At 38.0% G+C, this 16,037-nt stretch overlaps 1 protein-coding gene across 5 annotated transcripts in view; it reads left to right on the top strand.

Moving 5' to 3' along the window:
* Positions 1-14,913, top strand: part of ptprua (protein tyrosine phosphatase receptor type Ua) — a 334,107-nt gene extending 319,194 nt beyond the window's left edge. For 3 of the 5 annotated variants that reach the window (XM_034704890.1, XM_034704892.1, XM_034704887.1), the window contains 3 exons: positions 3,953-4,110; positions 6,444-6,585; positions 13,867-14,913. In XM_034704890.1, the coding sequence (XP_034560781.1) occupies positions 3,953-4,110; positions 6,444-6,585; positions 13,867-13,929 (363 nt within the window). In that variant the 3' untranslated portion in view covers positions 13,930-14,913. The remainder of the gene's footprint in view (positions 1-3,952; positions 4,111-6,443; positions 6,586-13,866) is intronic. The other 2 variants (XM_034704888.1, XM_034704891.1) reach the window with 1 other exon arrangement.
* Positions 14,914-16,037: the final 1,124 nt, after the last annotated feature.

The raw sequence follows: 16,037 nt of genomic DNA, 5'->3' as shown, positions 1-16,037 counted from the left end.
GTTCAAAATTGCAGTTTCTCAAGTGTTCATTTGAAGCTTGCTTCGGAAGTACTGGAAACCACATACACACAAATTCAAAGAAGCCGATCTTTACAGCAGAAATAAACATGTTTACAGCCTGGTACAAAAGACGCTAGTAGTCTGGATAGCTCATTAGCTGAAGGGGGGTTGAATTTTTTCGTAACACTGCAGTTTAGAAGATATTAAGATTATGTGTTTTCCATTATGAGAGGCACAGCTGACTTGACTGACAGGTTGGAACACTGTAGCTTTTAGCTAGGAGGCTCAAAGGCTGCCTCTTTACCTCACACTAGCTTGACAGACGTTAGGTTGAGCTCAGCATTTTCAATATGGCACCTGCCGACGATCGGCTTCAAAACAGCGCCACGAATACTACGTCCATTTATTGTATACAGTCTATGGTCACAACACTAGGCTTCAGGTTTCATTAAATGAACTCTTACTGAATGCATATTTTCAACCACAAGATCCAAGGATTTAAATACCTCAGAAAAATAAAATCAAATGCTTATAAAAAAGACTTTGATGTGTTTTAAAGTTCTTCTGATAAAATGAAATCCATAACTATGGAAAGCTAGTTTTGCAGTTTTTGATATAACACCATCTATATTAAGACAATTTATTCTCCCTGAGCTAAGGTTATGAAACTTTACAGTTTCATTTCACTTCTGTGTTTTTTTGTTTGTTTCAAATCTTTCATAAATATGTTTTGATATAGGGAAATAAGTGAGAAACATCTCTCTTTTACACACACGCAATCCAATCTCATGCATTAGTGATGTTTTGCCTTGACTTAACTCAACAGCACTTCGTCACACGCTGTTTATTTCCTCCACACCACTCACCATATTTCCTCTTTCTTAGATTCATGACAGGATGTAATTGCTTTCCATATCCGTCTCCACGGTAAAGAAACAAACATTTAGATCCAAGTGTAAACTCTGAATCAATCCAAGCGGCCTTGATTCGTCAGCTTGACAGCGTAAATGGCATAATTGCTCTTTAATTAGACGTTTAATTTCCTTATCAAATGATGTGTTTCTGCTGTAATGTTGGACATGGACAAAATCACTGGCTGAAGTAGTCTCTCAGCAGAGAACTGTTCCAGCTCTGCTTTGCTGTGGGAGGCATTTTCTGGCACTGCATCAATACATGTATTTTAAAGAGGGTTAATGAAGCCTTGCACTAATAAAAAGATTGTGAGCGCTGACCTATAGGTGCCTGCAGACAGAATGATATACAGCATAATAAACCTGTTTCTATACCTCCTTTATGCTAATATTAATAGCCGCATTAAGTCCCTAGATCTCTTTAATTAGCAGAGATGACCCTGTTTGACACATTGTGGGATAATGAAACAAACATGATTTATAAAACTCTTTTTCTCTGAAATCTACAGCTATGGAAATTAACCTCTATTATGCAATGTCTGTTTAATTCAATGTGTGGTAACATCCATGTCTGTTGAATGAACAATCTAGCATAGCTCCAGCTCCCACTTAGCTCCGTCTCGACTCCTCTAGCTCCCACCCTACGACCTCGGTAGCCTCCTGAGTCTCCTGTAGATGATTCAAGCAGCTAGCTATGTAGTTATGTCCTTGTCCAGAAGCCTCCATTAGTGCATAATCCCTCCCAACTCCTGGGACATCCTACCCGACCCTCATGGTGGCCCAAACATCCTTCTGTCAGTGCCCCAGCCTCCCTCCTACTCCCCCTCAGATACCTTGACACCAAATTAAAACCTGTGCCCACGTGGCCTCTCTGCAGGACACCGAGGACACAGACTCCACCGATCAAGACACAGCTAGCCTCTGTCCCAAGAAGGTACTCCTTTGTCCATCAGATATAGAGGGGATGCTGCATGTAGTGCTGCAATCCAAAACAAACGTAGTAAGTGTAACATGTGACAGCCCCGATAAGGTGACAATGGTGCTGAGTGACTGTAGCACTGGTCGTGTTGGGAGTGTTTTTATGAAGATGGGTTCTTATTTGTTTCTGCACACAGTAGAACTCATGTCCACACTGATTCTCCATGTCTCTGCTGTGATTGGCTGGAGATTCCAATGATTAGAACCAAGGACTTTAACACAGTAGACTCTCGCTTTAGTGAAACCAAGATTCAAAGACAATCAACGTCGATATCAGCTGATTTTTAATGTTAGTTCATCGACAAATAATGTTGCTTTCACTTTTGTGTGGCATCAGTTGAATGTTGGGAAGCCGGTGTACCAAACTCCAGATTTAGAGGAGAGGATTTTTACCAGGCAGAAGAAGTCACCCATCAGGCAAAGTGTGGGAGTATTACACCGTCTCTGAGAAAGATCAGCACCATGCTGTTTGTAAGACATGTTCCTGTGGCATCTTAAGAGGAGGGGCTGCGAGAAGAGGCAAAATCTTACAGCTCATTTGAAAAGCAAGCACAAGGGATCATAGAGAAGTCAATCGAATAGTTAGTTGCATCTCTAGACCAAATATAAACAACGCTGGAAAGAGGTTGTAAACGCTTCAGCTTTGCAAAGCCAAGAAAAAGGTTTTGGTTTTGTTGAGTCAATATGGCAGCATGAACAGTCCTGTAGCTTAGTGCAAGAAGGCCTAAAGACACACACTCACACCACAGGACCCTGTGCCCTTGAGCACAGTTATATGACTTTTATTTTAAATCAGCTCACTACTAGGGATGGGCAATGAATATTTGAATACTTGTTCACTTGGTAAAAATCGAGTTCCTGCAAATATTTTCGCATTTTAAAAGTACAATTTTTCATCATATTGATCGGTGGCTGGTTGTAATACAAGATTCCTGCCATATGGTGGCTTTAAAGCGTCTTAAGGCTGTTTGCTAACCACATTAAATAATAGAAGAAGAAGAATGCTAACTGCATTAAATTGCAAAAGAAGAAGAAAACATTTGTGACAGTCGCTGTGATTTTCTCTGTTTCTGAATCTCACACTACTACACAGGTATTTCCAGAGACTGAGCATGGCTTTAAAATGTAAACACACACGCCATGCCACCTCACAGAAACACTGACATAAAGGCTGAGACAGACACTGTCAGTGCCTGATACTAGCAGCACCTCTTCCTGCTGCTGGTTAATGCGAGTGCCACACAAAAGGGACGTTAATGGGACAGGCGTGCGTGCGTGCGTGCGTGCGTGCGTGCGTGCGTGCGTGCGTGCGTGCGTGCGTGCGTGCGTGCGTGCGTGCGTGCGTGCGTGCGTGCGTGCGTGCGTGCGTGCGTGCCGATGATTAGCGAACAGTATTTTGGCTTGAAATGCCCATCCCTATTCCCTACATTTAATTTTGTGAGGAAATCTGGATGTTAATATTATTGGGTTCCACCTTGTACCTCCAAGGTGCCTCATTCCAAAGTCCATCAACTCTCCCCTCGCTGTCTTTGGGCTTTTTGACCGTTAACCCAGAAAGTGTCAGCTCACCATGCGCCCAAAGAATAAAGTCAGAACCCTGTCTTGCAAAAGTAGATAAAGAACCCAGAGAGTGTTTTTTAAAACGTGAGTTCACTTCTCTGTTGGTATTTTAGGCGCCTATGTGTCAAAACTGTTCAGTGATTAAAGACGAGAAAGCCTCAGCTCAGCTTTTTGTAAACTCAACTTCATGTATAAACTATTCCAGTTTGATGGTATCAGTTTTTGACAGCATGGTGGTTTATGATTCAATTAATTCCGATAGTATTTGACTTTAATGTAAGTATCAGTTCACTCCTACACGCTGCAGCTTTAACAACCAATTAAAAGTCATGCATGGAGCCCCAGAGTTGAACTTGAGCAGGGTTGAAGTGTTGACAGAATCCCCCCGCTGGCTGATAACCAGACAGACATTTGAATTTTGTGTTGATGTGTGGATCATACTCTGATCAGCTTATTTGTGAGAAACTTAGAACTGCATTAATATCTCCACCTCTCTCTTTCAGCTGCAGGAAGGCCAGCTGGTGGTGCGTCACTTCCAGTTCCTGCGCTGGTCTCCATACCGCGACGTGCCCGACTCCAAGAAAGCCTTCATTAGCCTCCTGGCTCAGGTTCACAACTGGCAGAGGGAGTGTGGAGAGGGACGCACCATCGTCCACTGCCTGTGAGTCCACCTGCAGCAACAAACACTAACACAATGCCTGCACACACACAATGGCAGCGCTGATTTTGATCAAGCCTGGGCACTATTTTTGCATATTTGGGGACTACATAATGAGCACATTAAGTTTAGGGATGCTTCTCTCTTCTCTAGCCTAAGTTATATTGATATTTTATGTTTACTGGTACAACTTTGATGGATTTAAGACATTATTTTGCACACATTTAACACAATCAGTCACATTTCACAAAGAGAAAGTTAGGAAAATATTAACCCTTAAACCTGTCTGACATTTCAATGACAAATGTCTTTTTTAACAAAAGAACAAAGACATGTTTCCCTGTAATGTCACATTTTTCATGGTTAAAAACATGCTCTTATAATTTAGCATTAAGTGACCCTCAGCTTTGCACGTGTGTGTTTCACCACCTTTAATCTACAAGGTTCTGTCTATTTGCCGTGCTAGGGAGTTTCATCAACAAAGACAGACATGTTCTCTGAACAGCCACTCGTATTTAGGGTCTTAAGAATGTTTTTCTTTCCGTCTTTTCTCTGGAATCGTGAATATTTCCTCACAGCTGATTCATTCACAAGAGAGGAGTGAACATCTTCTTCCTCTATATCTCAGCAGCTTGTCATTGTGTTCTTGCTGCTAGCGTTGTTTGAAGTTCAGTATGATGCACAGGCGCACCTGAGCGGAAAGTGTGAAACAGGAGAGGGGAACGAATTTCAAAATAAAAGCATGATTTGATCATCAGTCAACCAATTTATGGATTAGTCCCAAGCGGCAACCTCCAGTCTCAAAATATGAAGCCCATGATGAAGTGTTATAAACTGCAATTCATCAAGCAACCGCTTGAGGCTGGCTGCAGAAACACAGGAAACCACATACACACCCATTCAAAGAAGATGATCTTTACAGCAGAAATAAACATGTTTACTTCCTGGTTTAAAAAACAGTTTAGGTCTGAAGAGCTAACTTCTCTATCAGCACACATTGTACGGGGTTGAATTTTTTTATAACCAGCAATTCAGAAGATATTAAGATTACATGTTTTGCCCAAATAAGGGCATTACTGACTCGACTGACAGGCGGGACCACATAGCTGCTAGCTAGGAGGCTCAAAGCCCGCCTCTTTACTTCACACTAGCTCGACAGCAGTTAGGTTGAGTTCAGCATTTCCAATATGGCACCTGCCAATGAGTGGCGTCAAAACAGCGTTCAGGAACACATGGGTGTCGTCATGGATACTACAACCATTATTTATACAGTCTATTGTTAGAGATAGATTGATCTTTACTTTGTAATACGTGATATATTTTTGTACATGAAAGTTCTATTCAGTCCAAGCTGACCCTTTGAAACAGCAAAGTCTCACAATAACACTAACAGCCGAATGATGGAGGCAGTGGTAGGTCAGTAACTCCCGTATTCCTGGAAGTAAAATCTTTCTGTTGGTACAGTTTGGTGACTTTAAACAGAGCATGTAACAACAGAAGTAATCTCACGTTTACAACAAAGTTCTCTCTGTGGGATTCTCTCTGTAATATTGCCAGACACTTAGATATAACATGCCTTGACATAAGGCATTCATCCACAAGATTAACCTTGCAGCTATTTAAGCCTGTTTACTGGAGCAAATCCAAGGCTTTTCATACTTATTAGAACACTTTTTTCCCTTTTTCAAGCTGCAGTCTGTGCTCATGAATCCAAAAGTTAAAATCAAACTATGAAATCTAACATGAATTAAACATCTTATGAATTTTATTCTGATCTGCATTAAAAAAAAAAGCAGTGAACAGCTCTCTGAGTCTCCATTAAAGTCTGGACTGTTGAATATCTGGAGGTGTATAATGTGCTCTAAATGCCTCTCAGTGTTCATATTACTCACCTTTCAGCTGTTACTTCAAACCTGCCATGGTCACAATTAAAGAAAAAGCCTGCTGTAATTCTGAGGTTATTAAAATAATTTACTCTGAGTGAAAGAGGAAAAGCTCACCATTAAGTGTGCGAGGCTTTACATTAGCTGCATTAGCATTAGCCCTTTTCCTCTCTGGAGGTCAGGATGTGTTAGTCATCTCGTATCTGATTAAATTCCCGCTCCTGTATTTTAATGAGAACTTTACTCTGATAGTCATCCTGAAAGTCTGCCAGCTGGCCTTTTTCTGACGGCATGCTTGATCTGTGCTCAGTCAAACTGTGACATTTCACTCTGAAGCTCACCCTCCGAGAGGCCGTCTGAGCTGCTCCACCACATCTTTATTAGGTCATCCGTGTCTTAATGCTCCTTCTCTGTGTGTTTATATGTGTGTGTGTGAATTTTTGTGTGTTTCTGGAGTAGGAACGGTGGCGGTCGGAGTGGAACTTTCTGTGCCTGCACCATGATCCTGGAAATGATTCGGCACCACAGCATGGTGGACGTTTTCTTCGCTGCCAAAACGCTGCGGAACTCAAAACCAAACATGGTGGAGACAATGGTGAGCACGGAGACGCCTGTGTCTTCTTTTACTCTGACATACTTCAAACTGCTTTTGGCTCTCTGATAAAAAAGAAGAACTCCAGTAAACATGACTTTATTATTGTCACTCCCCTGCTCATCTCACTACACTGGCTTCCAGTTGCAGCTCGCATCAGATACAAAACTCTAATCATGACTTACAAAGCAGTAACCAAAACTGCTCCAGTTTACCTGGAACCCCTCATCCAGGTCTACTGCCCTTCTCGCCCGCTACGCTCAGCCTCTGAATTGCCTAGTGCTTCCAGCACACAAGGCCTCAAAATCACTAGCTGGACTCTTCTCTTTTGTTGCCCCTAAATGGTGGAATGAATTGGCCAACTCCATTCGATCTGCAGAGTCCCTGTCTACTTTCAAAAGACAGCTAAAGACCCAGCTCTTTAGGAAGCACTATGCACTTAGCTAGACTGTTCTCCACTGTTGTCCCCAGTGGCAGATCATGTCTTCCAGCTACGATTGACTCTTACTGTCCTTCTCTACTCTGGGAATCTGTGCTCAGCTCTTGAGGGACCCAGCACTTGGTCCTTTGGTCATTATTGTGGTGATGTTAATTGTTGATGATGATAATGGAAGGCCTTAAATTGGTTGGTTGCTTCACTGTAGATGTTCCTTATTTCGGGAAAAAATAAAAAATAAAAAAAAATAATTCCTTACTTACTTTTGTGCATTGCCTTTACACTGCTTGGCAGTACCTGCACCCAAATTGACTTGAAGCACTTTGTTACTCTTACTGATCTTGTTTCCTCTTGTCTAGATCTTTGCTTGTGTTGTTCTTGTTCTCGTATGTACGTCGCTTTGGATAAAAGCGTCTGCTAAATGACATTGTAACATTTAATCTGTAGTTCACCTCAGTTTCGGTGTTGATTCAAAGATCCTCTATTTCAACGCAACACTCTTCAGTCAGCAGAGAAATATCTGTTGTGCTCCCAATCTCTCCCCACCCACAGTAACCTCAAGACATGAACGCTCCAGAGTAAGCAGATCAGGCATCACAGTACACCAAAGGAATCCTAACACTCGTCTTTTTGTCTTTTTGGTGAATAGCACCAGTAAAGGGCTCTGACCCTTTTTGTCTCACTCTCTTTATGAGCTCACTTACATCTCTGCAGACTGACGGTAATTTAAGAGGACAGGCATGAACGGCGTTTCAAAGGGAGAGGGGATATGTTTTCATTTTGTGCATGCGGATGAGTGGTTAAAAACAAGTCAATTAAAGGTTTAAAGGATAAGGCTGGAGATATTCCATGTTAGTGCTACAATAAACAAATCCATGAATACACCTAAACAGACGTTTCATTCTCTGTTAATACTCCATGACTCCCGTACCCCGTCTGTGGCACTCAGCCCCAGTTCCTGCTTAAGATGTAAATCTGCAGGGGATTAGTTTGACATCTTTGGAAATACGCTCTTCGACTGTTAGATGAGGGGATCAATACTTTGATACTGCTTTTATAATTTACTGCTAATTATGAAGCTAACTTTAAGTGACACTTACTGTTATAATAGAGTCCCATGAAGCTACAGAGGGTAGACAGTTAGCTTAGCTAAGCATACAGACTGGTAGCAGGCAGAGACAGATACCCTGGCTCCATCTCAAGGTTACAAAGCTTTAGAGTTTCTATAGAGCTTGGATGTCTAATCTGTGGAATAAACAGAATGTCTTTTCTATAGTTGTTACAGGAAACAGCTGATTAATGGACTTATCCCTATAACACAAGGCTGTCAGTCAGTTTTTGGGACCTCTACATCATCAGTGCGATATATTTTTTCAGTAAAAACTTGATGTATGATCAGATACACGCAGGGTACGGATAATCCACCAGGTGTGAGGAATTCATGCACCAGAAGGACGCCACTTGAGACATCCAAAATGTCAGCTGTGGATCAGAGACCCACTCGAGGTTTTTCAGGGATATTTTTACCAAGTTTGAAAAAGTTTGGATGAAAAAAACTTTCAAATTGTTCCTGAAACTTAAAGAGGAATAGTTACTGGATTGATGCAATGTAAAACTAATTAATATTTCATTAATTAATGTATAGTCAAAATGTGTTGAAAATGTGTGTATCAAAACTGATACAGCAGGTATATAAGGACATTTATTTACAAACTTTATTCAATTCTATACATTATGCATTCCATTAAGCAACATAGTCTTTTTGTTATTTAAGAGCATGTTAAATGACATAATCAGGTATATTTAGTGTAGAAATTGAGATATTTATAACATGTATTGTTTTTTTGATATATAAAATCCTGCTGTATCATGATGAGTGAGGACTAGTTGAATGTTCACATGGCTCCCTAGTAAATAATTATCTTTTGCTCATTGATTTCCACAAAAAATTGAACAATTCAGGGATGAAATATACTATAAATTAGTATTTTTGTTGTATGGCAGATACGGAATATGTGTGACGTCGTGCAATATGGAAAAAAATCATTTGAAATTACTTTGGGAAACATTTGAAGGAAACTCAGTTTAATAGGCTAAAAGTGTTGTTTTTAAAAAAAGAAGAAACTTTGAGCAAAAAAATTACACCAAAATACCTGATGTATCAAACATGATACAAATAAAACTTTAATTTTTTTATCATTATTTGTCAGAAAGTCCATTAAACACTCCATTTTCAAAGAATTATAATTTTTTTAACAATTATTTGATGGTTCAGGCTATCCAGGGTTAAGTGCTGAAACATTTCTCAGTCTGATGCAGTGGTTGTGTTTGTTCAAAGCGAAAGATTACAAGGCAAACAAAGGTGAACCATGCTTTGAGTCACCTGTCTTTAAACGTAACTCAATTATTCTACAATCAGCAAACCCAACACAAAACAAGTGAAAAGAAATAGTGTTTTTTGAGACTTTACTTCCAGCAGCAGATTTAAAAACAGCTTTAGTTTGGTCGTTCTGTAAAAGGATGGTGGATGTGAGGTTGACTCCAAATATACTCTGTTCTTTAGGCGTCAGCACTCACAATGAAGTGTATAATTTTTGATCTGACGTAGCAGCCTTTCCTCCGTATAATATAGTACCTTCATGTAGTGAATCAAACCTGCAGAGAGAAGAGGTGGGCACAGTGTGTGTGATCTGTAATCAGTCACACACCGGCCTACTGTTATTGCTTACAATTTCAAACCTCTTTCATTGAAGTGCATAATACATCGGTGACTAGGATATATTTACCTGTTCCCTAGCTTTATGCTAGCTTCATGGAACTTTGAGTTTCAGTTTCCATCGTATAAGAATTTAACTCCATGATGAACTTCCACCATCACTTCTTCTCTTTACTTCACATGGATAGAAGTAAAGAATACTAATGAAGGTTGTTTTAGACTCTGATGTGTTAAAAACAGTGAGTAACACAGCTCTACAGTATATTAATAATAGGGTGTGTTTGCAACGTCATCACTTCACAACCAGATAAAGACAGTTTCAAGAAATTCACGTGTTTCAGCCCTCGTGTGTTTTCATCAGCATTTGACCGACAGTGTGGGTGTGACCTGCAAGAATGACTCATAATTAATAATCTTGTGTTTTTTTAAGGCAACAATCAACCTCAACTCAACGTTATAAATAAGGCACCTTTCATACAAAAAAGCATGCAGCCCAAAGTGCTTCACATATGAACATAGACACAAAACAACAAAAGATGGATCAAATTATAAGACATAATCATAAAATATAGTTAAAAATGTAATAAAATAAATAAAGTAAAATTAATAAAATAAGTAAGGGTAAAAATCAGTTAATGTTAAAAAGATTTAAAATATGATTGTGATAATAAATATAATAAGAAGAAGAAGAAGAAGAAGAAGAATGATAATAATGATAATAATATAAAAACTCAAATAATTACTATTATTATAATAACAACAATAATAAGAATAAGAGTAATTAATTAATAATCAATCCATTAAGAATAATAATGATAATAATAATAACAATGAGATAATAGTAATAATAATAACAATAATAATAATACTAAAAACTCAAATAATTACTATTATTATTAATAACAATAATAAGAATAATGAATTACTTAATTCATTAAGAATAATAATGATAATAACAATAATGAGATAATAATATAAGAATGATAATAATGATAATAATATAAAAACTCAAATAATTACTATTATTATTAATAACAATAATAAGAATAATGAATTACTTAATTCATTAATAATAATAATAATAATAACAATAATGAGATAATAATAATAATAATAATAATAAAAACTCATATAATTACTATTATTATTAATAACAACAATACTAACAATAAGAGTAATTAATTAATTAATCAATCCATTAAGAATAATAATGATAATAATAATAACAATGAGATAATATTAATGATAATAACAATAATAATAATACTAAAAACTCAAATAATTACTATTATTATTAATAACAATAATAAGAATAAGAATAATTAATTACTTAATTCATTAAGAATAATAATGATAATAATAATAATGAGATAATAATAATAATAATAATAATAATAATAATAATAATAATAATAATAATACAAACTCAAATAATTACTATTATTATTATCCCTCCAAGTGAAAGCCAGATTAAAAAGGTATGTCTTTAGTTCACTTTTAAAATCACACAGAGAGCTTGTCATTCTGATGTTCAGAAGCAGAGAGTTCAACAGTTTTGTTGCATAAAAACAAAATAAATGATCAGTACATTAGAAGAAAACTCTCCAAATGATAGTTGGTCACATTACATCATACATCACGACAGTTTACGTTTATCAAAAGCAAGACAATTAAGGCCACTGAAGCAAGCTGCAAACAGCAGACCAGTTACATAAAGAAAAAAGATAAGAAAAAAATACTGCAGACCAAAACAACAACAGGAAACACATAAACGTGAGGAGAGATTCAAATAAAATAGACATTATAAAAAATTGCACCAGAAATTATTTTCCCCCCTTTTCTCATAGGAGGAACATTGTATGTCTACAAACCACATGATCATAACAAAATAAAATTAATATATAAATAAAAAGCCCACAATGCATAACAACACGTCACAGATCATTATAAATAGAAACAGAGAAATGACAGCTCCTCATTAAAGCCCCTCAGACAGTTTATTATACAATATGCACAGGAAGACGTTACATCACTCATTCATGCGGTTCTTGAAGCAGAGTGATTCAAGAAAGCTTTCTTAAAAAATCTGAGGATGTATAAAAATCTAAATTGAATCAACGAAAGTCAGAAATACATTTTTTGTCTGTTGAAGGCGGCTCATATACGTTTTAGAAAAAGCTTGAGTGTCCTCATGCTACCTATCAGGTCACGTTTATTTAACTGACTGTATATCTCAGAGAAGTCTTCCATACAGCGAGGAGACGCTCTGAAGGTAAAGGTACACTGTAATGAATAATTTAAGATCACGTCTTTCCATCTGCTTCTCTATCAAACTTTCATACTGTGGTCAGTGTGTCTGTGAAGCAGATTTAAAGTCTATCTGTCGTGGTATTAAAAGGCTTTAAGTATCAGATAGTTGAGTCTGCAGAAAAGCCTGTGTTAGCAGGATTATTTCATATGGGTTTTAGTCAGCATAAGGAGTTTGTTGTCAGTAGAAAGATTTGATTTGATAACCCTCTGAGACCTGAGCTTTTGTTTGGTGAGCACTTTTACTTCCTCCTGAGTATTTGGTGTCCTCATGAGGGGGCAGATTAGTCACTATACTGTTCAACACGTATTTAACTGATTATTTTTACATGTGTGCAGAAACAAGAGTGCAAACAATGCAACACATCTGGGAGACTTCAAGGTCGTACAGTTAGATTCAGAAGCTTTTTGCTCTTTAAGCTTCAGGAAAAAAATAATGTAGGCGTATCTAAAGTTTAAACAACATGCAAAACTATCATTTCCTTGATTGCCGATGGTTCCTTCTTAAATCCTCAAGAGAGGATTTTTCAACAGACTCAGGTTTCCATGATTCATTGTAGCAGAGTCCCGGTGTCCTTGAATGAAAGCTTCAAACATTATCAGCATAAATTAGGTATGTTGAAATATTGCAAGAACGTTGATTCAAAAAAGGGAAATGAGTTCATCAGACTCAGAATCAGAAATACTTTATTTCTCTATCGGTGAGGGACATACTGTCATTACAGTGCTCTTATAAACAGTATGTAAGAAAGTCAAGATATGAATAGAAGAAGGGATAAAACAAGATATAAATATGAATGAATAAAATAGAATAAAATTAAATAAAAATAAATAAATAGATAAAGATAAAATAAATAAAACAATAAATAAAATAAAATACAATAAGATAAAATAATAAATAAAATTAAATAAGATAAAATAATAAATAAAAAAAGGAAATAAAAAAAGTTAAAACAATAAACGAAATAGAATAAAATTAAATACAAAATAAAATAATAATAATAATAATATAAAATATAATAACAATAATAATAATAATAATAATAATAATAATAATAATAATAATAAAATAAGATGAAATAATAATAAAGTATATACAGAAATGCAGATTAGCTAGAATTACCTATGTACAAAAAAGCGCCGGTGCAACCAGTTTCCCAGTACAAAATGCAGATAGAGGTGTGATATTGTGTTACTGTACTTCACCCAGATGATGTATCTTTAAGAAGCAAGTACATACTTTTCACCCTCATTAGGTTATCATCATGCATTTAAAGAAACAGTGGTAATCCATGAATTTGGTCAAAAAGATTCCTCAGTTTAAGACATGTGACCAGTGGAGCTGGTTGGCCTGTAAGTTGGTTTGTGGGTAGTAGATCCGTCCGTACCTCATGGCTATAATGTTCCCTCAGGCTGTGCTGAACTTCTGTAGAGCTAGCTAGCAGGGTGGGAATAACAGATGGTTCAGGACAGAGCTACATAGCTGCACAGAAACTGCTGCACATTGCTGTTGCCATTTTTAGATTAATTAACAAGAAAAATTAATTCTGGAAGACATCTTGTGACCCCCCCATTAGTTTCTGCCGATCCCAACCCACACTTTGGGAAACCATGTTTTATAGTCTGAGAACTTTGCCATCATCAGATGATTGATAAGGACTGATGGAGGAAAAGTACAACTGTTTCATTGTGACAAAGTTAAAGTGAGTTTTCTGGAATCCTCTGATTATTTAAAAATTGGAACAATGAAGGGTTTTGTAGTTTTTAAAAATGAGTATCTGTTGATGTGTTAAATAATGTTGGTGTTGTCCTGTTCTTCATCTAGGAGCAGTACCGGTTCTGCTACGACCTGGCCCAGGAGTACCTGGACTGCTTGGAGGTCAGATAGCACCAATCCCTTACTGCTCGTCCCTCTTTGAGGATAAGGACTGGATCCCGCATCCTGCATCCTGGATCTCTGCTCCTGCCTCCCTAGTCCATGCCCACAGCTCTGGTCGTCTCCTTCGCCATGCCTGGATGAAACGCTGTCTGCCATAAAGACTGAGTGAGAAAGCTCGCTGGACAACTTGTAACATACTACTGAAACCCTTTTTTTGCTTTTCCTCGGCGCTCTGCCCCAACCTGTACTCCTTCGTGCCACTCTACATCTGCCGAACCAGAGGACACCCAACAGGACTGGAGTTCATTTTATACCCAAGCCACTGTCAAGGCAGCCGGACTTCCTGTTGCACACCTGGATGACAGGATTGAAGAGTTCAGCTGTGTCCTGCCTTACTATGAACAAACACTGAGAGGAATAAGAGTTGATTCTGACTGCTGGCTGATCTTTGTGTTTGTTTGTAACACTGTAAATGGTGCAATCTGCTGTTGGTGAACATCCCATGTTGTACTGTACTATATTGAACTTTATCATGGGTGAGGCTGATGACTGAAGGTGAACTGAGGGTAGAAGAAAAGTCCGATGGACAGATCTGTACAGTAAAGTTGTCTTGGACCTAATTTCTCTTTATTTATTTTGCGTGTATATAGATGTTTTTTTCCTCCCTCCCCCCCGGTTGTTTCTAGATGTTCTCAACGTCTTATTAATGTGCCAATCCATCTCTCTGTGTCTGTAAATGGGGACCACTCTTCAACATCTGCATGCCCAGTCTTAAGTGTTTCATCGCAGTGTGTGGCCCAAGTCTGCTTCAGGGTGGATTCTGTGACGCGAATCCCTCCGCTAGTCCTGAGAGATCTGTAAGAATAACCACGTGTTGCTGTGAGAATACGGCGAAAAATCTGTTGCTTTCTAAATTTGTATTTATTCAATGTGTTTTATTTTCTAAATAGTGTATAAAACAAGAAAAGAAATAAAATATGTTGTTGCCTAACAGCCAAGCTTGATGGTGCCATTTATTGTTTTCCTCTGACTCACAGGGAGCAGAGGTAGACTGATGTATCGTTGAGATGTCAGCATAATGGATGGATTATTGGATGGGTCCACTGGGTGAAAGCTCAGAGCTCCTGTGTTGGCATTGCTTATTATCAAATAAGCAGTGTAGATGCAACTTGTAGACAATGAGATACCGCCTCAGAATCAGGTTTGGTTCATTGCTGGATAAGTTTTCACAAACAAGGACTTTGTCTAGTTTTTTTGGTGCTAAGAAGCAACAACCAAAGATAGAAGCAGAATGAAAAGTTAGATAGAATAAAATAAACAAGAATAGAAATATTTAAAGACAGCAGAAAATGACTCAATTATGTAAGATGGTTGTAGTGAAAGAGCTGTCTAGTTGCAGGAATGTGCAAGGTGTAGGTGGAGTGCAGATATCTTACAGTTTCAATCAGGGGTGCCCAACAATTCTACCAATCAAGTTTCAGCAATGCAAACACACACACGTGTGGGTACATCAAGCGGCAACCTCCGGTCTCAAAATATGAAGCCCATGTGGAAGTGTTATAAACTGCAATTCATCCAGTATCCGCCTGAGGCTGGCTGCAGAAACACAGGAAACCACATACACACCCATTCAAAGAAGACAATCTTTACAGCACAAATAAACCTGGTTCGAAAAACAGTTTGGCTCTACATACAGTAGCTAATTTCTCTATCAACACACACTGTACAGGGAGAATGGAGATGGTTCAGAAGAAATTAAGATTACAAGTTTTGCCCATATAAGGACATGACTGACTTGTTTGACAGGCGGGATCACATAGCTGTTGGCTAGGAGGCTCAAACCCCGCCTCTTTACGTCACACCAAGTTTGGTTGAGTTCCACATTTCCAATATGGCTCCCACCGATGATTAAACTCAAAACAGCGCTCAGGAACAGACGGGTGACGTCACGGATATTACGTCCATTATTTATTCGGTCTATTGGATACACTCCTGCACGAACACTCACACACAATTTCCAGTCTGCATAGAAAGCCATTACAGATAGCCTGCCTCTTTATTTAATACACACACAATAAACTGATGTGAACTGATACAGGCCTGATGTGTATGTCTCT

The sequence above is a fragment of the Notolabrus celidotus genome, chromosome 16, assembly GCF_009762535.1.
Source record: "Notolabrus celidotus isolate fNotCel1 chromosome 16, fNotCel1.pri, whole genome shotgun sequence".
NCBI lineage: Eukaryota > Metazoa > Chordata > Actinopteri > Labriformes > Labridae > Notolabrus > Notolabrus celidotus.
Note: the sequence above shows the minus strand (reverse complement) of the source record. Positions and strands in the feature narration are given on the sequence as shown.